At 53.3% G+C, this 22,837-nt stretch overlaps 1 protein-coding gene across 1 annotated transcript; it reads left to right on the top strand.

Moving 5' to 3' along the window:
* The first annotated feature begins 7,806 nt into the window (after positions 1 to 7,806).
* On the top strand, positions 7,807 to 22,533 carry THBS1 (thrombospondin 1). Its single transcript, XM_068162878.1, has 22 exons — positions 7,807 to 7,943; positions 8,129 to 8,220; positions 8,908 to 9,485; positions 9,998 to 10,073; positions 10,277 to 10,473; positions 10,655 to 10,780; positions 12,494 to 12,587; positions 12,887 to 13,060; positions 13,436 to 13,612; positions 13,907 to 14,080; positions 14,219 to 14,346; positions 14,460 to 14,612; positions 15,247 to 15,465; positions 15,925 to 16,032; positions 16,386 to 16,545; positions 16,895 to 17,013; positions 17,799 to 18,033; positions 18,356 to 18,583; positions 18,719 to 18,990; positions 19,347 to 19,444; positions 19,551 to 19,690; positions 20,352 to 22,533. Exons 2-22 carry the CDS (start codon positions 8,154 to 8,156, stop codon positions 20,357 to 20,359), a joined length of 3,531 nt encoding a protein of 1,176 aa, XP_068018979.1. The 5' UTR covers positions 7,807 to 7,943; positions 8,129 to 8,153; the 3' UTR covers positions 20,360 to 22,533.
* The last annotated feature ends 304 nt before the right edge of the window (positions 22,534 to 22,837 follow it).

The raw sequence follows: 22,837 nt of genomic DNA, 5'->3' as shown, positions 1-22,837 counted from the left end.
TCACCTGCAGCCTCCTCCCCACTCCCAGTGCCAACAGCATTTTGTTACTGTTTTGTAAAGAGCCAGTACGAGTCACTACCCTTCCTGCTGCTGCCTTTTGGCTGTAGGTAAGCAGCAGTCTGGTGGGGTCAGCCAAAGCAGCCTGTCAAGTGACAGAGGTAGAGCTTTGTAGAACTCCCTGAATGAACAGCAGCACCGTGCTCTGTGCACGTCAGGACTACCCTCACGGAAGGGACAAGAGCCCTGAGGTGTGGGCAGCTCCCCTGGCTTGCCACAGGGCAGCCAGAGCAAGCGAATGGCGAGACTCAGCTGTGCAGCTTCCTCATCCTTTGCACTCCCAGCACATGCTCCCAGGAATCTTCTCTTCTTTTTCCACAATCAACTTCCTACCTGACTCTGTAGCCACTCTGCTGTTTGGAAAGCCCTATGGTGGTTTTGCTGCTAGACAAGTTTACATTTGAATCATTGGCTGTGCAGAATTACACAGGCTGAGAAGGCAAAGAATGAAGCACAAACCCCACATTCCAAACCAGGGAGAGCTTCCCACTGCAAGAAAAAACAATGGTCATTAAAGAGGAGTTTTGCAATTATAGAAGTGATGTAACTCTTGGTGTCACTCACATCCATGCCTGCTGAAGCAACTGCCTCTTAGAGATCATTCACAGGGAGAGAGTAATAACCCAAGAGGCTCAAAAGTGACTGCCAGGAGTTAGTATTCTCCCCATAAATGCATCATAAATACTGCCTCCAGCTGCCTTGCTGGTCACAGGTGGTTTGCCAGCTCAATACCCTGGAACCTTTAGACACTCCATGCATTTAGGCTGTGTTCAGCTGGAGTGCTTTAACCTCTTAGCATCCTCAGTATCTCGTTTATTCATGAGGAAACTCAAGAGCCAGAACATCTGCTTTGAATGAAGGATGCTTCTCACCCTTCCTTTCCATCAGTGTGAGATGTGGCCAGCAACCTGTCCCCCTCACTAAGGATGTCATGAAGCAGAGAGAGTTTGGACTGACAGCCTGCCATGCAGCATGTGCATCATGTAGTCACCAGCAGCCGGCTCGCCCCGAGTCAGGTCCCAGCCTCATGCTCAGTCCTGGCACAGCAGCACCTGACTGCTGTCCCGTTCTAGCTGGGTAAAGCTGATGGTCTCTCACAACCCTACAGGGATGCACAAAGGTGTGCAGACTTCCCCAGCACTCTGCTCAGAGAGCTCCACAAAGATGCTTTCCCTTAACATGGCACAGGCAAGGGAGTGTGGGTTTATGGATTGCTTTTTTATTTGGCCTGCATGGGCTACCTGACCTTCCATCCTACCTTCCAAGGCAGAAAAAGGCAGGCAGGAAGCACAATGCCTGCTTCTTCCTGCCAGTCACACATGGGATGCTCTGCTGTACTTGAGCCTGCTTTATTGCAGAGCATTGCACTGGACAAGAGCTCAGTCCTGTTCTCTTCTTTGCCTCACATCACTGTTAGCATCCCAGAGCACTGTCTGCAGCACAGAACTGATACAAAAACAAGCAGTAGTTTGTGTTGCTTTGTGCTTGCAGGCCATGCTGTTACCCTCTCATCCCCCCCTGCTCTCTGTGCTTGAGGTGCCATTTGACAGCCACAGCTCCTTCTCATCTGGCTGCTCTGCATCCTCAGTTCCCTGCTTACTTTATGTGCTTTCATGTGACTTCTTGGAACTTCCTTAAGAGCTCTCTCCCCTGTCAAAGTTGTGTTTGAAAGCAGTTGGAGCTGCCAGGTGTGGAAGGAGAGAGTGGTCTGTCGCCCAGCCCCAGCCAGCCAGAGGCAGTCTCAGGACACACACCTCACTTCCTTACAAACCCAGGAGAAAGCTTTGCCCCTGCCAGCTCCATTAAACTCAAATGTTAAGTTGTTGTACTGATGTGCTTGCTAGCAAAGGGAGGCTGTAACAGAACAGGACATGAACTCAGGGCCCGCCTGCCCCACAGGCATCTCCTACAGGAGCTCCCCGAGCCCCGGCAGAACTGCTGCAGGGCAGTGCTTGTGCTTGGGTTCTTTTTTGTAGACCAAGCCTTTAGCCTCCAGAGGGCCATAGGAAGCTTTCCTCACCCAAGATCAAAGGAGCTGGTGGTTTCACTGGGAGCTGTCAGGCTGTCCTAATTCAGGTACTCCAGGGTGTTCAGTTTAAGCGAGAGGGCTGGGTAGCAGGAAAGCTCAGTTTGATCTCTGGGGCGAGGGAGGGAGGCCTGTGCCACACAGCACCCTTGTTTAGCTCCTGGGTGACTGTCTCCAGCACAGCTTGCCCTGCTCCACATGCTGTGCAGCTAGGCAACACTATGGTACCAAACAAACTGCAGAGACAACATCCTCCACGGCTCTCCCTGCTCCCCAGGGCAGTTACTGCAGCAGGGCTGGGGAGCCGGTGGTCACTGCCCCAGGGATGCTGCTGCATGGGAAGCGAATCTGGAGGGGGTGAGCCGCAGCCTGCACGTCTCAAGCAGTGCCAGAGCCTGATCCTGAGGCACTGTATTCCTGCCAGCAGTCCTTACTGACAGAAGCAAGCCACCGGGGCCAGTGCTGTGCCTAAACTTTACAGGAAGAGGAAAGGCTCTGCAGGACTCAGCACTGCTTTTCCAGTCCCTGGGATAAGGCAGAGGCTGGAGAGGAGCTGCAGGGGCCAGGCGTGGGCCCAGCTCTCCCGCAAGCAGGCAGGTTACGCCGCTTGCCACCCGTGAAGCAGCAGGCCGCAGGGGAGTGTCAGCTGGGGCGTGTCAGAAGCTTCATGGCTGGTTTTGTTTGCTCAAGATACTCTCTTGGCAAGACATCTTGCTTCCCAGCCCCCGAGGCACTGCTTGGAATGGAAGCCTGCAAGTAACGGCACCGGGCAATTCTGTTGTCCACCCTCCTTCCTCAACACGAAACAGAGCCTCTGCCAGGCTGTGTCCCGCCTCAGGTGTCTCCTGTCCCCTCTCTGTGCGCACTGAGCAGCAGCTGCTGCCTCGGACTGCTGCAGGGGGCCGCACAGCACAAGGCAAAGACCAACACCAGTGCTCTGTAGCTTACAGCTCAGCACTGGAGTGCAGCATCTGCCTTCTGTCGCTCCAGACCAACTTCATGACACAGATATAGGATGGTCTGCCAGTTTTCATGCCAGTGGAAAAGAGCAGCCAGCTACATCTGTTGTGATAACGTGGAGAGGACCTTTGGAAGTTACAAACCATCCCTTTTACTTTATATTTCAGTCCCTTCTGGACACTACATTTGGAGCACCTGGCCTTTAAGAAGCTCTCAGACACATCACTTGTTAGCACAAAGCTGATCTCCCTTCTCAGGAGCACGCTGCTGCTTGCTCAGCACTGCTCTTAGTTGTTTGAAGCTGTGTATATTTCAAGGTCTGCAATGACAGCACAGTCCTTTTCTCACACACATGGCATTCCCTTGCTCTGCCACAGGACTGCCAGCAGCACCCAATGCCTTTTTCCCCTCAAAAGATGCTCTTCAGGAGGAAATCATGGCACTATGAAGAGTCCTCTGTTCAACCTGTGAACAATAGATTGCTTCTGCCTAAGAAGAAAAGGGCAGAGTACAGTTTTGTATGGGATGTGGCATTTTGTACCAAGGTGGTGCCATGGTGTGGTAGATTGTGTGTGTTCTACCTTGTGCATAATGAGTCTTGCCTGGCTGTGTAATATGAAGTTAACACTGGAGACAGGAGAGACTTCTTCTCTGGAGACTTTCAAAGCCCATGTGGATGTGTTCCTCTGTGACCTGAGCTAGAGTGTACGGTCCTGCTCTGGCAGGGGGGTTGGACTTGATGATCTCTTTGGGTCCCTTCCAACCCCTGACATGCTGTGATAGGTGAAGGCTCTTCTTTACTTCACCTGTCATTATCTTGAGAGGAACATAAACTTGTTTACAGCACACAAACCCACACTGGAACAGGACTGCTGACCGAAGCAAACAAGCAGCTTCCATTCCCTCGATGGGCTCAAAGGTCCCAGCCCATAGCTGCACCGTGATGGGCACCTGTGCTCCCCTCTGCTGAGAAGCCCCCTGCTCGAGAAGGCCTGGCCACAGCTATGCTCTGAGCCTGGCTGAAAACCCAGGAAACTCTACCATGCATCTGAATTAGAACACAAGCCTCAGTGATTCACTGGCTAGGAACAGCAGAGCCTAGCTGCCTATATCTAAGGTTACCTTTGATCCACTGCTGACAAAGGAGGTACCTGAAAAAGCCCTTTGAAAGGGTGTTTTTTCTTTTCTCTTTATTCCTCCAGAGACAAAGGAAAGCCTCTTGAACCCTGGAGTACAGTAAACCTGTCTAGTTTCATGAATAGAGGGCTGGGGTATTTTTTGCTTCATACTATTTCAACTATTCTAACTATTTCATAGAAAGAAATGCTTTTACCTTCTAGGGAATAAAGGCTTCCAAATCACTGAAGGGCTTCACTTTTGTGCTGGCCTCACAGTAGCACAACCCCCTGTGCAACTCCTGTGGGGGAATCCTATCACCACAGTTCATGTCTTTAAAGCATATTCCCCTCATCAAAAAGGAGGACCTTCTGCCAGCCCCAAAATCTGGCTCACAGTCACCAAATGTGCTGACTCAGGACAAATTCCTCTGCTAATGAAAGGGTTAAGGCTCAGATCAAAAACTAGGTGCACATTACTCAGCCACTGCAATTCCCCACACACCTTTTGGGAGCAGGCCTGCATTTGATGCAGGAACTTCCAGGAGACAAAAAGCCCAGTGTGCTGTGTGTGTGCAGGCAGCTTGCAGGCAGCTTGCAGCCATGGCCTGCAGAGGCAAGCAGGGTGTCCTCCAGCACACACACCCCACCCTCACCTGTGCCGTACGCCCAGTGACTTTCTCAGGCTCGACAGAGATTTGCTGAACAACCATGTCCTGGACTCCACCCCAGAGAGGAAGGGTTATGCCCTGCATTCAGATCTGCAGCCCTCCAACAGGTATTTAATTCCCCTAGGAGCTAACCATTAGCTCCCTTACTGGGAGCACAAGGAACACCAAGAGAGCATACACCATGGAGTCATAAATGGTGAGATCCTTCTCCTGACCTCAGGCACTCAAACTAACCCAGCTACCTGTTCAGAAAGCACAGAGCACCTCTGAGAGGGAAGGGCAGGGGGCTGGAGCAGCTCTGCTGTGAGCACAGGCTGAGGGAGCTGGGGCTGTGCAGCCTGCAGAGGAGAAGGCTCCAGGGGCACCTCAGAGCTGCCTGCCAGGACCTGAAGGGATCCTGCAGGAAGGCTGCAGAGGGACTTTCCATCAGGGGGTCCAGAGACAGGCCAAGGGGGAATGGTTTGAAGCTGAGGCAGAGCAGGGTCAGACTGGAGCTGAGGAAGAAGTTCTTCAGCAGGAGGCTGCTGAGACTCTGGCCCAGGCTGCCCAGGGAGGCTGTGGCTGCCTCCTGCCTGGGGGTGCTGAAGGCCAGGCTGGATGAGGCCTTGAGCAGCTGAGTGTAGCTGAGAGGTGTCCCTGGGCATGGAGGGGAGGTTGGGGCAGCTGAGCTCTGAGCTCCCTTCCAGCCTGAGCCATGCTGGGATTCTGTGAACTCCTATCATCCTAAAATATATGAGCTCTTCTGAAGACTCTGTTTAAGAGAGGAAAGACCTACCCAGCAAACCTGAACTCAAAGCCTACCCTTCAGACAGTAGGCAAAATGACAAAAGAATTTAGTGACAAAACCTTTTTTCAGACCTTTGCCAAATTGTAAAGTGATAAGAACAGAGCCCAGCCCTCTGCATCTCCAGTGCTGTGCCAGGACATTGACCTTTTCTGTCCTTTCAGGTTTACAGAAGTTTCTATATTCTGCACTTCTATTAAAAGGCAACTTGTGTATTGTTGGTGACTAGAGCACAGCAGGCAAGCTGCTGAGAACTGGTGCAGTGGCACATTCCAATGTACACTGCAGGCCCTATTAGCCCTGGATCAGTTTCACCACAATCAGGATTCATTGTTCTATTCATGTAACTTTAATTGGTTTTGGTAATCTCTTTCTAGGTGCCAGGGGATAGCTGCACAAAGAGATTCTAGACAAGTCTTATCTAGAGCAAAGATTGCTTCTATCAGAACAACTTTGGCTTCCATGAGACAGAACACCAGAGAAACTCACTGCTTGGTGGGCTGACCCTTGGAGTCCCTGTCCCTGGAGGTGTTCAAAAAAGGACTGGAGGTGGCACTTGGAGCCATGGTTTAGTTAGTCAGGAAGTGTTGGGTGACAGGTTGGACTTGATGATCTCTCAGGTCTTTTCCAACCTTATTGGTTTTATGATTCTATGAATTATAACTACCTGTCAGTTAAGCCCATCCAGGCAGGAGCAGTTCCTTGCTCTCTCTCTTGCTGGTTTACGTTTCTTTCCTGGTGGGGCTCTCATCATCACCATCATCTCTCTTCTCTCTCACTTCTGCGTCTCGAGACGCTCCAGGTTCTTCTTGGGTGTATCACTGCACAATAAAGAGGCCTCCTTAAGATGGCATACTCTGAGGAGTCAAAAGGACAGACAGTCATCCTGGCTCTTCCCTAACACACACCACTCCGTAGCTATCTCATTCTTCAGGTCAAGAATTTCCCCAGGCATTTCCTGGGCTAATCTGTGGAGCAGCACTGCCTCTCAACACAGGAGCCAGCCCGGAGCCCAGCCCGGGCGCTGCTGGCGGCTGCCAAGCTGGCCGCGGTCTCCTCGGCACACAGGCAGTGCCGGACCGGCTCCTCGGCACACAGGCAGCGCCGGACCGGCTCCGCACTCACGGCCAGCCTCCTTCCCGCAGGAGCTCGCCGCACGCCAAGCGCGCACGGCCCGGGGAATGCAGAGGAATTCACCATTTTTGGAATCGCATTCCTTCCACGCTGTTTCACACAGTCGAGTGCCTCTGGTCACACATGACGTACAGAACCTGCCTCTTTCACCTTTAGCGGGTTCGCTCTTACCTGAGATGGGGGTGGGGTGGGAAATTCCTGGCTCAGCCTTCGTGGTGATGAAAGCAAGCCGCTAGCGCAGCCCCCCGGCGGCAGGACCGCCCGGGACCCCAGCCCGGCTAGCCGAGGCTCGTCCCCAGCCCCCCGCTCCCGTGACAAGGAGGTGGAACGGAAGGCGCCGGGCTCGGCGGCTCGGTGCCCAGCCTGCCCCCCGCCTGCGGGCCCGGGCTGGCAGAGAGCGTGGAGCGGCCCCCAGTGCCCCTCGCCCGGCCAAGGTCCCCGCGGCTGTGCGCTGTGACCAGCGGGCAGGACGGGCTCCCACTGAGCTCATTAGGCTAACTGAGTGAGGGGACTTGCTCTCACCAAGCCACTCGAGGCAGCCGCACGTAGCGGCGCCGGGGCTCGGCTCGTCCCGGCCGGGCACACCTGCGGCGGCCGGCGCCCCGCCAGCGCTCTCCGCGCGTCCCGAGGGCCGCAGCGGGCACGGCCGGCAGGGGGGCACCGCGAGGCCGGGACGCCGTCGCCCCTCGGGCGGAGCCGAGGCCAGCGCTGAGCAGCCGGGAGCGCGGGGGCCGGGGCCGGGACGCCGCGGAAGGCGGCAGGCGGTCGGCGTCGCGCCCGGCGCGGGCCCGAGCGGCGGCGGCCGGACCCTGAGGCACGAGCGCCGTGCGAGCTCGCGGGGCGCCCCCAAGCGGTCCCGGCGCAGGAGCCGCCCGCGGCGGCCGCTCCCCCGCCCCGGCCCCCGCGGAAAGTTGTCTCTGGCCGCCGCGCCGCGCGCCGCCCGCCCCCCGCTTCCTGCCCCGCCGCCGCTGATTGGCCGGCCGCGCGCGCAGGAATGCGAGCCGCCCTTTAAAGGCGCGCGCGGCTCCCGCTGCCCGCAGTGCACGGCCGCGCCGAGCCCGCCCCGCAGACCGGCACGCGCCGCCGCTCGCCCTCGCCGGGACAGTCCGGAGCCGCCTAGGGATAATAGCCGCCCGTGCCCGGAGGCGCGGGAGCCCGCCGCCGCCCGAGCCCGCCGCCGATCGCTCTCCCCGCAGGTAAGTGCTGAAGCGGCGCCGGTCGCGCTCGCTCCTTTCTCCGAGGGACACCTGCCGCGTCCCCGCTGCTTGCCCCCGCGCAGCCTGCCTGCCGCCGGCGAGCCTCGGGAGCCGCCGGTGCGCTGGACGATAGGTCCCGGGTGCGACGGCGGCGCCGTGACCTCCTTCCTTGCGCTTGTCCCCAGGCTGGCTCCGAGACAGACCTTTACCATGGGGCCGGCAGCGGTTCTCTTCCTCCTCCTCACGCTCGGCGCCTCCGAAGCCAAGCGTGCCGCAGGTAAGGACAGCGCTGCGCTGGGGCTCGGGGCGGGCGGGAAGGGAGGACAAACCCTGGAGTACTGCTTGGCGCTTTTGTAGGCGGCTGAAAGGGTGCTCGGGTAGGAGCTTCCAGCTTGCACTGAACAAAAAGGCTTTTGCCTGAGTAGCAGCTAGCTAGGAACAGACTTTCCCTGGCGTGGAATTTGTGTAACCTGCAGAAACAGAGGAGTCTCCAGGAGTTGAGCACAGAGCTTGTCCTCCGCTGCGATAGCAGCAGATAGGGGGAACAGGACGTAGGAACTGGCCGAAGAAGGAACGGGGCAATAGGCTGCCAGGGGGATGCTGTAGAGGAGCTGCTGCTGTGCTTGCTGCTCATCCATCTGAATGAAGCAAGCTCCTGTTGCTATATCCTGGCATAGGATCTGGGCATCTGCTGGCTGCTGCTCTTCTGTGAGAGTCTAAGGAGGTTCCAGAAGGGCTGCTACCTTTGTGTCAGCCAGCAGGCACCTGGCGTTCCTGTGCTGAGTGGCTCCTGCACAAGAGCGCACATGTGCTGCTGTGGGGCAGCTGCTGGTGGGGTGCTGTCGGCGCTGTACCTTCCGCAGCAGACATCACCAGCCGGTACGTTCAGCAGTCCAGGCAGATACACTCCTGCGTGCCACCTTCTTGTTCTCTGCTCACGCTCCTTGTTCTGATCTCTCTGCAGAGTCCAGGAGTGATGATAACAGTGTCTTTGATCTCTTTGAACTCGTTGGCTTCATTCGGAAGGGAGCTGGGCGCCGGGCACCCGGGGTGCACCTGGTGAAGGGACCAGAATCCTCCAGCCCTGCTTACCGCATCGAAGATGCTGGGCGCATCCCTGCCGTCCCCGACTCCAAGTTCCAAGACTTATTAGATGCCATCCATGCCGAGAAGGGCTTCATCCTCCTGGCCACTCTCCGGCAAGCCAAGAAGAGCAGGGGCACGCTGCTCTCTGTGGAACAGAAAGATGGCTCTGGGCACGTCTTCAGCCTGGTATCGAATGGCAAGGCAGGCACCCTGGACCTGAGCCTGTCGGGCGACGGCAAGCAGCAGCTCGTCTCAGTAGAGGATGCCTTGCTAGCTACAGGACACTGGAAGAACATCACCCTGTTTGTGCAGGAGGACCGAGCTCAGCTCTATGTGGGGTGTGAGAAAATGGAGAATGCTGAACTGGACATCCCCATTCAGAACATCTTTACTAGGGACCTGGCCAGCACTGCCAGGCTCCGTATGGCCAAAGGGGGAGTCAATGACAACTTCCAGGTAAGGTTTCACCTATGGTTATACCCAGTACCTTCAGCTGTCTGCCTTGAAGGCATATGTGCTGCTTGACCAGCCTAAATAGCTGCAGAGACAGAGGGCTCCACCACTGAGTAGCTTGACCACCTCTAAATCTAGTCAGCTTAAATGAGTTTGAAAGGCTAAGCATTAGACCTGCAGGGACAGAACTCCCTGCAGCAAAAGAAGGCTCTGAAACTTCCAAACAAGTGGTTGTAGCTCCATTGCTCAATTTCCTGTACAATATGCAGAAATTCCTGGAGATACTTTTTCTTCCTGCCTGGAGATTTGCCAGGTCCTTATTGTCAAAGGATGAGTGTTGGGCAGCAGGGTGTGTTGTCACTAGAGTACAGCAGCGTGTTTCACGGTGCCATCTGTCCCTCACAAAATTACTCTCAATGCTCTTGCATGACCTTAAGTTGCTGCAGGCTCTGTGTATGAGCTGCACTCCCCCTCGCAGTCCCTGCAAGCAGCTGTAATTCTTCCTCTGTCCACAGGGACTGCTGCAGAATGTGCGGTTCGTGTTCGGAACCACTCTGGAAACCATCCTGAGGAACAAAGGCTGCTCCAGCTGTAAGTGTGCAACCTCCTGAGCCCAATCAAACCCAGGATTCCTCGTTACGTTAGACAAGTCGAAACAGAGCTCAGAAGTATGCTGACATGCAAACCCACGGTGCATGAGCAATGAGATTACCCTCTGCAGGCACCCTAGTGGCAGCTGCTCGGCAGGTGTTGCCTTGGAAGGAAAAAAGCCCTGACCTGGTTTTGTCTCTTAGCCACCAGTGCCATCATCACCTTGGACAACCCCATCAACGGCTCCAGCCCAGCTATCCGCACGAACTACATCGGCCACAAGACCAAGGACATGCAGGCAGTGTGTGGCTTCTCCTGTGATGAGCTGACCAACATGTTCGTGGAGCTGCAGGGGCTGCGCTCCATGGTCACGACGCTCCAGGACAGAGTGCGCAAAGTGGTGAGTGCCGGCCAGGCCCGCGGTGCCTTCGGTAACTGGCGCTCGGGCAGTGAGGCACCGCCTGCCCTTTGAGCCTGGATCAGCACCAGGAGCTACCCTCCATGGCTCCTGTGGAACAGGGTGCTTGCTGCATTAACTTCTCAATGTCTTCTCTCTGCCTCTCTCTTCTGTCCCCTCCAAGACTGAAGAAAATGAGCTCATTGCCAAAGTGGTGCAGATCACCCCGGGAGTGTGCATTCATAACGGAATCTTGCACAAAAACAAGGAGGAGTGGACTATTGACAGCTGCACTGAATGCACCTGCCAGGTAGGGTTCCTCAGGTTCACAGGTCCTCTGGACACAAGCTCAGGAGCTGAAATGAACAGAAGTTCCTAAGTGATGTTGGAGTGAATCCTGCACAGACCTGGATGTATTGCTGTGGGCAAAGCTGTGTTCCATCCTCCTAGATCTCTGGTATAAAGGCAGCTTTCATACAGTGCTAGAGCTGCAGAACTTGGGAGACTCATGCAAACTATCACTGGCACAGCTGCTGACACTGCTCATGGCTTCCTTTGGGGCATGCCTGTATTCTTCACATAGTCTGTGAGCATAAGTCAGGATCAGTAAAATGCATCTACAGTACTGCATCAGCTTTGCTCCCTGGAATGCTTTAGATGCACCTTCTGTCCTCACCAGAACAAGAGGACACAGTCTCAGGCTGCACCAGGGGAGGTTCAGGCTGGAGGGCAGGAGGAAGTTTTACACAGAGAGAGTGATTGCCCACTGGAATGGGCTGCCCAGGGGGGTGGTGGAGTCACCATCACCGGAGGTGCTCAGGAGGAGACTTGATGGGGTGCTTGGTGCCATGGGTTAGTTGATTAGGTGGTGTTGGATTGATAGGTTGAACGTGATGATCTTGAAGGTCTCTTCCAACCTGGTTTATTCTATTCAGTGAACCTCCTGCTGGCTTAGCAGGAGAAGACATGCTGTTAGTCATAAAGGCTCTTCACAAAGTGTAAGCTTTCCTGTGCTGCTAGCTGTGAGACCAGCAATCCCTTCCTCTTCAAATCCCAGGATCACCTGGCAAGATATCTGTGCTTTGTGTTCTGCTTCCATGGACTGCTGCAATAGTACACTGAAGCAAACATACAGCTTCAGAGCCTCTTTAAACTCTTTGGTTACTCCCTCTACCTGCAAATACACCTTAACAAAAGCATCTTGGGTGTACCATGAGCCCAAGTGGGTTAACTGACCTGCTGCTGGCTAGAGACCAAAGGCTGAGTTTGTACACATGCAATCCAAGGCATCTCAGCAAGTTCTGCATCTGCTTCTATGTCTCTCTGCATCTTCTGCCTTGCAGTCAGCACGTGGTACTGTGACTTCTGCATTTGCCTCTTTCCAGTGGCAACCCTCTTGCTCAGTTTTGGCTGTAACTGCCTTTGTGTGGTCATTTGCTTGGAGATTGAAATAGCAGTCATGAGTGTTCTTCTGACCAAGCTACTACCTTCTAGAAGCAAACTATAGGCTGCCCTTTAGCTCTCATTGAGATTTAAGGTGAATGTTCTTACCCTGCCTGCTTGGCTTGGAGATCAAAGACCTTCAAGTATAAGCTATAGATTTCCTGGCTTCTGAGCAGAGTCACTAAACTCATTTCATCTTTACCATATAATCAGCTTAAGTCCATGTTAACTGAAAAGAAAGTTGGCTTCTCATTTCCTTGTTTGAAGTCTGACCTTATACTTTGGGTATCACATGACAGCCTTACTCTAGCCAGCATCTGCAAAACCAGAACTTGATCAGCTTCTGCAAACCCAAAATACTTCTGGTTTAGACTGCAGACTAAGAGGTGAGAGTGGGAACCAGCAGAGTCTGACTGAGAACAGCTGTGAGCGCCCTGGGTTGTTAGCTCTGAACCCCCAGGGCTCTGCTTTGGGTGTGCTGCTGAGCCTGGAAGTGCTGCAGGAGAGGTCTCTGTTTGCCCAGCCTGCAGGCACAGGTGGTGTTCCACTTGCTCATGGCACTCCTTGTGATTCTTTGTAGAACTCTGCCACCATATGCCGCAAAGTGTCCTGTCCTCTCATGCCCTGCTCCAATGCCACCGTGCCCGACGGGGAGTGCTGCCCTCGGTGCTGGCGTAAGTACTGAGCACCTCCTGCTCCCCTAGCAGCTGGCTTCACCTGGCTAGACACATGCTGCTTGAAGGTGTGCCACAGCTGGGCATCACCCTGCCCCACTCGAGTCAGGTTAGCCCGGTGTGTGGGAATGGCTCGGGGGATGTGCTGAAGCACTTAGTTCATGGCCTGTACCTTGTACAAGATGCCCGTGGCTTTTGAGGGCAGCTGTCTCCTGTTTGGGAGGAGAGGGTGGGAGAAAAGACTATGGGACAGCACCTCTGGAGTGACAGAGCTGTGACAGAGCTGTATTCCTCTGCAGCGAGCGACTACGCAGACGACGGATGGTCTCCCTGGTCCGAGTGGACGTCCTGCTCTGTGACCTGCGGCAATGGGATCCAGCAGAGGGGGCGCTCCTGTGACAGCCTCAACAACCGCTGCGAGGGCTCTTCTGTGCAGACCAGGACCTGCCACCTTCAGGAGTGTGACAAGAGATGTAAGTACCTGACCTGCTCACGCTGCTGAGAGACACGGGCCACAGGCACTGGCTTCGTGTTCACAGACTGTGGAGCTCTGTCACCGGGGGGGGAGGGTTGGCTCCTGGCCTTGAAGACCTGTACTAATGAGCTAAAGGAGAGCAGAGAGTTAATGCAGGCAATGGGCACGCTTGGGCACTGCTCCCAGGGTAAAATTGGAGTCCAGTTCAGTTATGCAATTCTCTAGTGGCAAAACAACTCAGTCTGTGACAGTGGTGAGGCTGTCCAACATGCATGGAGTCTTTGGCTCAGGTCTGGTACTGCCTGCTAGGTGCTCTGCAGCTGAGGTCTGTTCTTCAGCAGCATTGTTGATAGCAGACACCTCTCTCTTGCAGTTAAGCAGGACGGTGGCTGGAGTCACTGGTCCCCTTGGTCCTCGTGCTCTGTCACCTGTGGCACAGGCATCATCACCAGAATCCGGCTGTGCAACTCGCCAGTGCCGCAGCTCAATGGCAAACCTTGTGAGGGCGAGGCAAGAGAGAACAAAGCCTGCCAGAAGGATCCTTGCCCAAGTAAGTCTGTCCAGCTGGTACCTGCTCTTTGGTGGCTTAGATGGTGACCTTCCTGAGCAGCTGCTACACACACTAGTGTTAGTAATGTTCTGCTTAGAGCTGAGCTAGGTAAAACATCACAGATTGGTTTCAGATGAACCTGAACTGTTTTCTGTGGCTTTCCTACGGAGCCCATCTCTTCTGTCCTGTCTGAAGTGCTCTCACTATGCAAGCAGTAGGCCTTAAGCAGGCAGAAACCAGTTGTGCCAGTGAATTTAAAGCAACACATCTTCTCTAACCTCTGTCTCCCTTTAGTTAATGGCAACTGGGGCCCATGGTCTCCATGGGACACCTGCACAGTGACCTGTGGAGGAGGACTTCAGAAGCGGAGCCGCCTCTGCAATAACCCTGAGCCTCAGTACGGGGGCAAGGCTTGCGTAGGGGAGGCCAGAGGGACTCAGGTCTGCAACAAGCAGGACTGCCCCATTGGTGAGCACCCATAAGCACCTAAAGGCTGTGGACAGCCTTTGCAAGCTTGGCTTCAGTGTGTAAAGACACTGGTGCTGCACCTTCTGCAGCGGCACAGCAGGCAGCCCTCAGCTGAGCACCACCTCCTCTGTTTCTCAGATGGGTGTCTGTCCAACCCCTGCTTCGCGGGGACCACCTGTACCAGCTCCCCTGATGGCTCCTGGAAGTGTGGTGCCTGCCCTGCTGGCTATCACGGTGATGGAATCCACTGTGAGGATATTGATGAGGTAAAAATGCTACTTTGCTCCTTGAAAGAGTTAAAGAAAATGGTAGGGGAGGAAGCTGCTGGCGTGGTGTAATGCTAACTGTGGTTCTCCTGTACCTCCAACCCTCCTTTCAGTGCAAAGAGGTTCCTGATGCCTGCTTTGCCTTCAATGGAGTGCACAGGTGTGAGAACACCGAACCTGGCTACAACTGCCTGCCTTGTCCACCACGCTTCACTGGGACACAGCCCTTTGGACGCAGTGTGGAGGATGCCATGGCCAACAAACAGGTACTGTCAGCTGGGGCTCTGAAACCTAAACAGCATAAAAGCCTCTGTGTACTTCAGGGGAGGACTTGGTGCACTCAAAGCACCATCCTCAGATTCAGCAGCACAGGAGGAGCATTAAGCAGTCTCTACTGGAGTTCAATCAGCTTTCAAAATCACTGTCCTCAGCCAGCGAGGGTTTAGATGTTAGACAGCATTTTAGAATCACAGAACTATTGAGGTTGGAGAAGATGTCTGAAATCACAGAGTCACCAAGGTTGGAAGAGACCTCAAAGATCATCAAGTCCAACCTGTCACCACAGACCTCATGACTAAATCATGGCACCAAGTGCCACATCCAGTCCCCTCTTGAACACCCCCAGGGATGGGGACTCCACCACCTCCCTGGGCAGTACCAAGTCCAGCCCAGAAGTCACTAAACAGTGTTCACTGACCATCCAGCAGTAGGTGTCTTGGAGATGTTGTAGTGCTTAGGTCCATTGGAAAATAAGCAAGGCTTGAACAAGGCCAATTGGTGCTAAGACCGAGCCTGGAGCTGCAGAGTGGAGGAAAGTAATGAGGTCTTTCTTCTTCTGCTCAGAAGCATGGGGAGGTGGAGTAAAGAGCTGCTCTGCAGAGAGTTTGTGTTGTCTCCTAGGTGTGCAAGCCACGTAACCCCTGCACAGATGGCACACACGACTGCAACAAGAATGCCAAGTGCAACTACCTTGGCCACTTCAGTGACCCCATGTACCGCTGCGAGTGCAAGCCAGGCTACGCTGGCAACGGCATCATCTGTGGCGAAGACACTGACCTGGACGGCTGGCCCAACGAGAACCTGGTCTGTGTGGCCAATGCCACCTACCACTGCAAAAAGGTGAGCTGCTCCTCTTCCCCCATCCGCTGCTCTGCCAGCCTGGCTGAGAATGGGCACAGCCTTACCTTCAAGGCATGATGCAAGTCCCTGTCTAGAGCTAGCAAACTGTCCTGTCTGCAAGTAACCCTGGCAAGGGGCTCCTGGTGGGATGCCAGTGCCGAGGCCTTATCTGTTGGAGACCTTCTAGGAAGACTCTAGTGCAGCTATCCCTGTGTTCCTGCTGAACGTGTATCTGTCTCCAAGGGGAGAAAAAGGGGGAAAGACTCTCAAAAGCAGCCAAATCCTTATTTTACAGAGAGTTTGAAGTGTGGCTCCCCAGGCCTTCCCTGCACAGCAAACACGAGCTGAGACTGTGAGAACAGCTGCCTGGCTCGACCCTTATGGCTGAGCCTTCTTTGTGCCTAATGGTTAGACCTTACCTGCTGAAATCCTTACTGTAAACATCTGGCTGCTTTCTAGGATAACTGCCCCAATCTGCCCAACTCTGGGCAGGAAGACTATGATAAGGATGGGATTGGAGATGCCTGTGACAGTGATGATGATGACGATGGAATTCCTGATGACCGGGTAAGGAACAGCCTTGGAATGGAGCTCTCCCACTCCCCTTCCTGAAGCTGGGCTCTAGCTTCTGCCCTTAACCTTAGGAGGCCTGTAAGAGATGGCTGGTGCTGACAGCTATCCTGGAAGCCTTTAGATAGGCAAAACTGCAGACAGACTCCCTGCAGCTGGCTGAGCTTTGCAAGTGAATCTTCACTTCTCAGCCCTTCCCACACTCGTGCAAGCAGCAGAGTTTTGAGATGGAAATGCTCCAGCTGGTTCCCCGTCTCTCGTTCCTCCCTTCGTAGCAGTACAAGCATGAGCAGGATCTGGTTAAAGCTTTCACCTGACTGTTTAAAGCCTGGCTTCCCTTGCTCTTGCAGGACAACTGCCCCTTCATCTACAACCCCCAGCAGTATGACTATGACAGGGATGAGGTTGGTGACCGCTGCGATAACTGCCCCTACAACCACAACCCTGATCAGACTGACACTGACAACAATGGGGAAGGAGATGCCTGTGCAGTGGACATTGATGGGGATGGTAGGTGGCTTCTAAGCACCCCTTTAAATGGGTTTGTAATCAGTTGGATCAAACAAACCATGGATTTAATCCCTGATCATACAAAAGCTCTCCTCTGGTGGTTCCAGGCCATGAAGGCTGCTGAACATTAGTTACAGCTAATGGTCATTTGTTGTGAATCAGCCCTCTGGGCACAGCTCAGTGCTGGCTCCAGCCTGCAGGCAGTAGGGGCAGAGTGTTGGCAGAGCTGCTGGTCAGGAGTCAGAGCCCTCAAAATGCTTTTCAGAAACACATCAAGTATGTAGTGGCTTTAGCCAGTCCTTTGCAGCACTTAGACATCTGTCTTCATGCACTCTCCTTGCTGTTACAGGGGTCCTCAACGAAAGGGACAACTGCCAGTATGTCTACAACGTAGACCAGAGGGACACAGACCTGGATGGTGTTGGAGATCAGTGTGACAACTGTCCTCTGGAACACAACCCTGACCAGGTAGGGGATTTGCACCACAGAAATAGACTGGCATCAGAAAAACTCCCTGTAGCCTAACACCTTGTAGCCTAGAAAACACTGGAACAAGTTAAGCTTCACTTGGCCTTGTCAGAAATCACTGACTTGCAAAGGATGCCCTCATCAAGTAACAAGCCCCTGCAGCTCAGGCAGCTGCTAGGTGTATTCTGGAGAGTAACTCCAGTGAGGGTCTGAGACTACTGCAGGTACTCATCTCCCAAACTTTGCTCATGTTGTGGTGATTCCCTTAGTGAGGCTATCCAATTCTTAGCACTGCATGGAATCTAGGTGGGTAGGAAGTACCCTTTTGATGAGCCTGTACTCCTGTGGTCTCTTAGAGACAGACTTGTTCTTGATCTTTGCCTTTAAGTTCAAAACAGCTACATTTGAAAGGACCTTTTCCCCCCAGTGAGCTGAAGGCAGCACAGGTTGCTGTTCTGTAACAAAGGTGCATTCAGGCACTTCCAAAAGTCTCCTTCACAGAAATCTAGGGGGGATCCAGCCTCTTGCACAACTGGTTGGTTCACATGGCAGAAGGGAGAAGAGAAGCAGATGACCACACTGCTTCCTGCTGCTGTGGATTCAAAGGAAAACCAGGGCAACACTAAAGCAGCCCAAGAGCAGTCGGCACAGGCAGCTTTTCAGCTGTTAGGGTCGCTAGATGCTGCCCTGGCTCCTGCTAAAGCAAGCAGAGGTCTCTCTCCTGGCTGTTCAGACTCCTACTTTTTCTGAGCAGCTGTTTAAACCCTTTTCTTCCCCTTTCTTAGGAAGACACCGATTCTGACCTCATAGGGGATCAGTGTGACAACAACCAGGACATTGATGAAGATGGCCATCAAAATAACCTTGACAACTGCCCCTACGTGCCCAATGCCAACCAAGCTGACCACGACAAGGATGGGAAAGGCGATGCCTGCGACCACGATGATGACAACGATGGGATCCCTGATGACAAAGACAACTGCAGATTGGTTGCCAACCCAGACCAAGCTGATTCAGATGGTAAGCTTCCCAGGCTCACAGTGATGTTCTAAGAACATTTTCCAGTACTCTGGGTTTTTCCTACCCCCCTGCCTGCTATTTGGAGTCTGTGCTGTTTAGTGCTCCCCAAGAGGAAGCAGCAGTGTAAAGGTGACCATGTATCCAACTTACTCTTAAGTCACCAGCAGGCTGGAGTGCAAGGGCTACCCTGTGAGGAGTAGCTGTTGTAACCTCTGTGGTGTCTGCCAGCAGTGCCCTGGTAGTCACAGATCTGCAGCTGGGATTTCAAGCCCAAGCTGTACAGCAGGGCTGAGGTAACGGTGACATTACTTGTGCCCTGCAGGTGATGGACGTGGGGATGCTTGCAAAGATGACTTTGACCAAGACAGCGTGCCAGACATTGATGACATCTGCCCTGAAAACGTGGACATCAGTGAGACTGACTTCAGGAAGTTTCAGATGATTCCCTTGGATCCCAAAGGAACATCCCAGAACGATCCCAACTGGGTGGTTCGTCACCAGGGAAAAGAGCTGGTTCAGACAGTCAACTGTGACCCTGGCCTCGCCGTTGGTAAGTGCAGATCTTACCTCTAACAGGTTACAGTTTGGGCTTTGCTTGAGGGGGAGGGGAGGAGGAGAACCTGACAAGCTTCAGGAGTTAATCTCAAGAACAGTGCATAAAACCTCCTCCTTGAATGCCCCCTAGGGTTTGATGAATTCAATGCTGTGGACTTCAGTGGCACCTTCTTCATCAACACAGAGAGGGATGATGACTACGCTGGCTTTGTGTTTGGCTACCAGTCTAGCAGTCGTTTCTATGTTGTGATGTGGAAGCAGATCACCCAGTCCTACTGGGACTCTACGCCAACCAAGGCTCAGGGCTACTCAGGTCTCTCCATCAAAGTTGTGAACTCCACCACGGGCCCAGGAGAGCACCTTCGTAATGCTCTGTGGCACACGGGGAACACCCCTGGGCAGGTAAGAGGGGCACTCTGGTACCCTGCCCTCTGCCACCTGAAACGCTTCCATGGGGGCTGTGCAGAGGGGCATCGTCCTCTTGCAGGGCAATAGCTCTGGCCTTGTCCCTCAGCATGCCAAGCACCACAGCAGAGGAGCAGCCTGCATGCTGCAGACAGGCTCTCCAGCAGCACTGGGTCCTTGCTGGCAGCAGTTGCCTACTGACATCTCTGCATTGAATTTAAATGCAGTTGATGTCAAAAACCACTGAAGGGCCCTAATGACTTGCCCCAAGCCTGTACTAGTCAGAAGGCTGCTGGTGAAGGCAGCCCATGTCAAAACAATGGCTTTGTGATCAATGCAATGCTCTTCTGTAGGTGAGAACCCTGTGGCATGACCCCCGGCACATAGGCTGGAAAGACTTCACTGCGTACAGGTGGCGGCTGAGCCACAGACCCAAGACTGGCTACATCAGGTGAGCATCAGCCTTCTGCCTGCAGAAATAGCCCAGGGAACAGCCATGCCTGTAAAGATGCACCCAAGCAGCTTGTCCAGATGGCTGACCTCCTGTCTCTTTGCAGGGTTGTGATGTATGAAGGGAAGAAAATCATGGCAGACTCAGGACCCATCTATGACAAGACCTACGCTGGGGGCCGGCTAGGGCTGTTTGTCTTCTCTCAAGAAATGGTCTTCTTCTCAGATCTGAAATATGAATGCAGAGGTAAGGAACCCCTGGGCTGGAGAGAGCCTCTGTAAAATCCTTTGTTCAAGAACACTGCTCTCAATAAACCAGAGAACTAGAGCTAAGGGCAGCGGGGAGGGAGGCTCACCCATGGTGTTTTATGGCTCAGTCTCTCAGTTCTGCAGGCAGAACCAGGACTCCTTGATAAGCTCTTCAGTTAAGCACTGAGGTGTGTAAAATCTCAGTGTTGCTGTCCTGTGATTTCAGAGTGTCAGAACTCCTCATTAAATTCTGGGCATGAACAATCTTGAATCTCCCTTGAAAATGCTGACTGGACTGAATCAGCACAGCTGACAAAGTCCAAGGTGAAAATGCCAAGCGCTCACTTTGGCTAGCAGGAGAGGAGTGTCAGACATGCAACATCCTAACTTGCTTAAAAGCAAGCAGAGAAGGCTGTCCATGTATGGCACTCCCAGTGCAGAGGAGCTAGGTGGATGGGACCAGCACCAGGTGCCCTGAGCCTTCCTGGGCCGTGCCCTCAGTCTGTAATGGTTACACAGAGCAGATGCTGGAGTCAAGTACCTGAGCACTTTAGTGTCCTCTAATGCTGTGGTCTTCACAAACGTCTCCAGGGATCAGTAGTAGCCATAACCATGCATAAGACACAGAAATGGTTGACCACCTCACTTTCTTCCCACAGATCCATAGTCAGCAGGCTACTGGATCCAGAGACTCTTTAAACTGCTGGTATTGCACCTTCTGAAACGGTTAGCCTTACGGACCCTGGGACCAGTGTATTATCCCTTCCTGTCTCCTTCCTGTGCAAATGTGGACTCAAACACATCATCTGCCTCAAGAGAGTGCTTTTGAGAACGAGAGTGAAGACCTACTTAGTACCTGACCTCTGCTGAAGGGGAAGGAAGCAAATGTGTCTTGCAGCTGAGAATTCTTCCCTGAACAAGCACACTTCCTTCAGCAGGAAAGACATTTGGTTGCTGTTCAGCACAGTGCAGTGTCTCTGCCTCCAAATGGAGGTCCCATGGAGCAGCATCTTCAAAGAACATCTTTGGATGTGCTGTGGACTACTTAACTGAAGACCTTTCATTGTGTGGGGACAAGGGTTTGGGTGGGAGGCTTTTGTTTTCTTTGGGGGGAAAGGAATTGTTTTGAACAGCTGTGCTACCTTGGTTTACATCCCTTTGGCTTGGAGAAACTCTTGTTCTGTCTGCTTTTCAGATGAAGACATAGCCTTTAGTTGTGGTGAGCTAGATCAGCTGCTCTGTTGCACAGGACAAAACAGATCTCCTAAGGTGGGAAGGGGAAGGAGGATTGAAGACTGGCACACTGGATCACACTAGCTTGGGGAGAACTGGGGTTTACAGCTTGGTTCTGGTTTTGCTGATCAGCTGCAGACCTCTCACCTTTGCTAATGTTCTCTTCAGCTCTGGTGCCATCTGGGCTAGCACTGTGCTGTCCTGAGAAGCTCAGCACATGCTTCACTTTTTATGGTTAAAAAGGCACAAACTTAATCTACACATTCCTCCTCTACATGCCAGAGATGCTTTAAACCCCTCCCTTCTTTGGAGGGGAAGCAGCCTATAGGTAAAATGCTGCCCTTGTAAAATATTTATTTTTACCTATCCTTCACAGTTTCATGCCTGAGGGGGTCTTGATCCCACCAGGAAGTGCGTCAAGACTATCCACCTGCTCCTTGTGACCAGTCTGCAGGACTGGAAGAGTGTAAATACTGATTATTTATTGACTGGAGGACTCTTAGCTGAGAAACAGCCTTGTCTGGAGCAGACAGTGGTGATCTGCTGGTTCCCACCAAGGCTCCCAGGCAGAGGCAAGAGTGGCAGGGTGGGGAATGAGAGGTTTGGTTTTCTCAGTCTGAGCTCAATGTTGGCTTTGCCTTTCTCTGTGCAGGGCAGCTAGCAGCCTGGCAGGTGACTCTGCAGTGCTGCAAGGCAAGCCCCTTTAGATGGTAGCAGTTCCTGTCTCACCCATAGCACTAGAGATGAGGGGATGGCACACAGCCTCTGAGTGGTGCTTCTGTGCTGGGAAAGGCCTGCAGTGCTTTGCCACCACAGCACCTGCCCTGAGGAGATGGCAGAGGGGCACCATGCCTGCAGTCAGCCCCCATGCAGGCGGCTTGTGCTGCTGCACTTGTGACCAGTGCTGTGCAGCTACAAAAGAAGGAATTCTTCCTGGACTAGACAATTCCAGGAGCCCTCTGCAGCAGAGGGAGAGGGCTTGGTGCACATGAGAAGGCCTTTCCCCAGCAGAAGGAAGGGACAGCATCCTTCATGACTTCCTTCTCTCTTCAAACAAGGAAAAGAACTGAAGGCGGTGAAAGTTTTACATACAAATATTACCTCATTGTTGTGTGGCTGAGGAAAACCTTTGGAGGAAGCAGAGTTCAAAAGTCTAACAAACTAAAGCTACTGTAGTACTAAAAAGTTAATGCTGTACATAGTCAACAGTTCTTTGCAGAAAAAGTCTTCCCAGGAAGGAAATGGCACTGGGGAAAGCAAATGTCCAAATGGGTTTCTAATGTTGTGTTCTCTTTCTCTCCTCGCCTTGCCTCCCCGTGCTGGTGTCTAAGTTATTGTTGTTCTTGCCCTGGCACAGTTAACCACCTCCTGGTGTAGATTTGCTATTTAAATAATTTATCAGGGCCTGCTCCCTCTAGCCTTAGTGTTTCTATTTTTATACAACGTTTGCACACTGACCTGAAGAGTTCTTTGTTGGTTTTGCTTCCCCCTCCTGATGTTTTTGCTGGCATCCTTTTCTGAGGTACCTTTAGTAAACACTTAACCATTCTCCATGTTACAGTTGTGTACATTGTCACCTACAGACCAATAAACCATCAAGGACACTTACCTTTACACCTCTGGGCTCTGCTTCTTCATGCTTCACAACACCTCTCTGGATGCTTCATCTGCTTGGTGTCCCGCTTGGCTTCAGAGCATGTCCTCTGCCTCCTTGATACTGAAACTGACAGGGGGCTGCCCTGAGCTCTCCTGCCTCTTCTCCCAGCTTCTCCCTCTGAAGGCACTTCTGCAGGGCAGCAGCATGAGCAGCTGGCAAGCTTGAGCCATGCTGCCCTCCATGTGGCCAGGCCTCCCCCTAATCTTTCTTTCCCAGGGCACGAGGGCAGCACCATGGCAGGGCCAGGTCAATATC

Source organism: Melanerpes formicivorus, unplaced genomic scaffold (assembly GCF_026170545.1).
Source record: "Melanerpes formicivorus ecotype bairdi unplaced genomic scaffold, bMelFor1.0.p_v2 SCAF_68, whole genome shotgun sequence".
Lineage (NCBI taxonomy): Eukaryota > Metazoa > Chordata > Aves > Piciformes > Picidae > Melanerpes > Melanerpes formicivorus.
The sequence above is the reverse complement of the archived record's forward strand: the minus strand, read 5'-3'. Positions and strand labels throughout refer to the sequence as shown.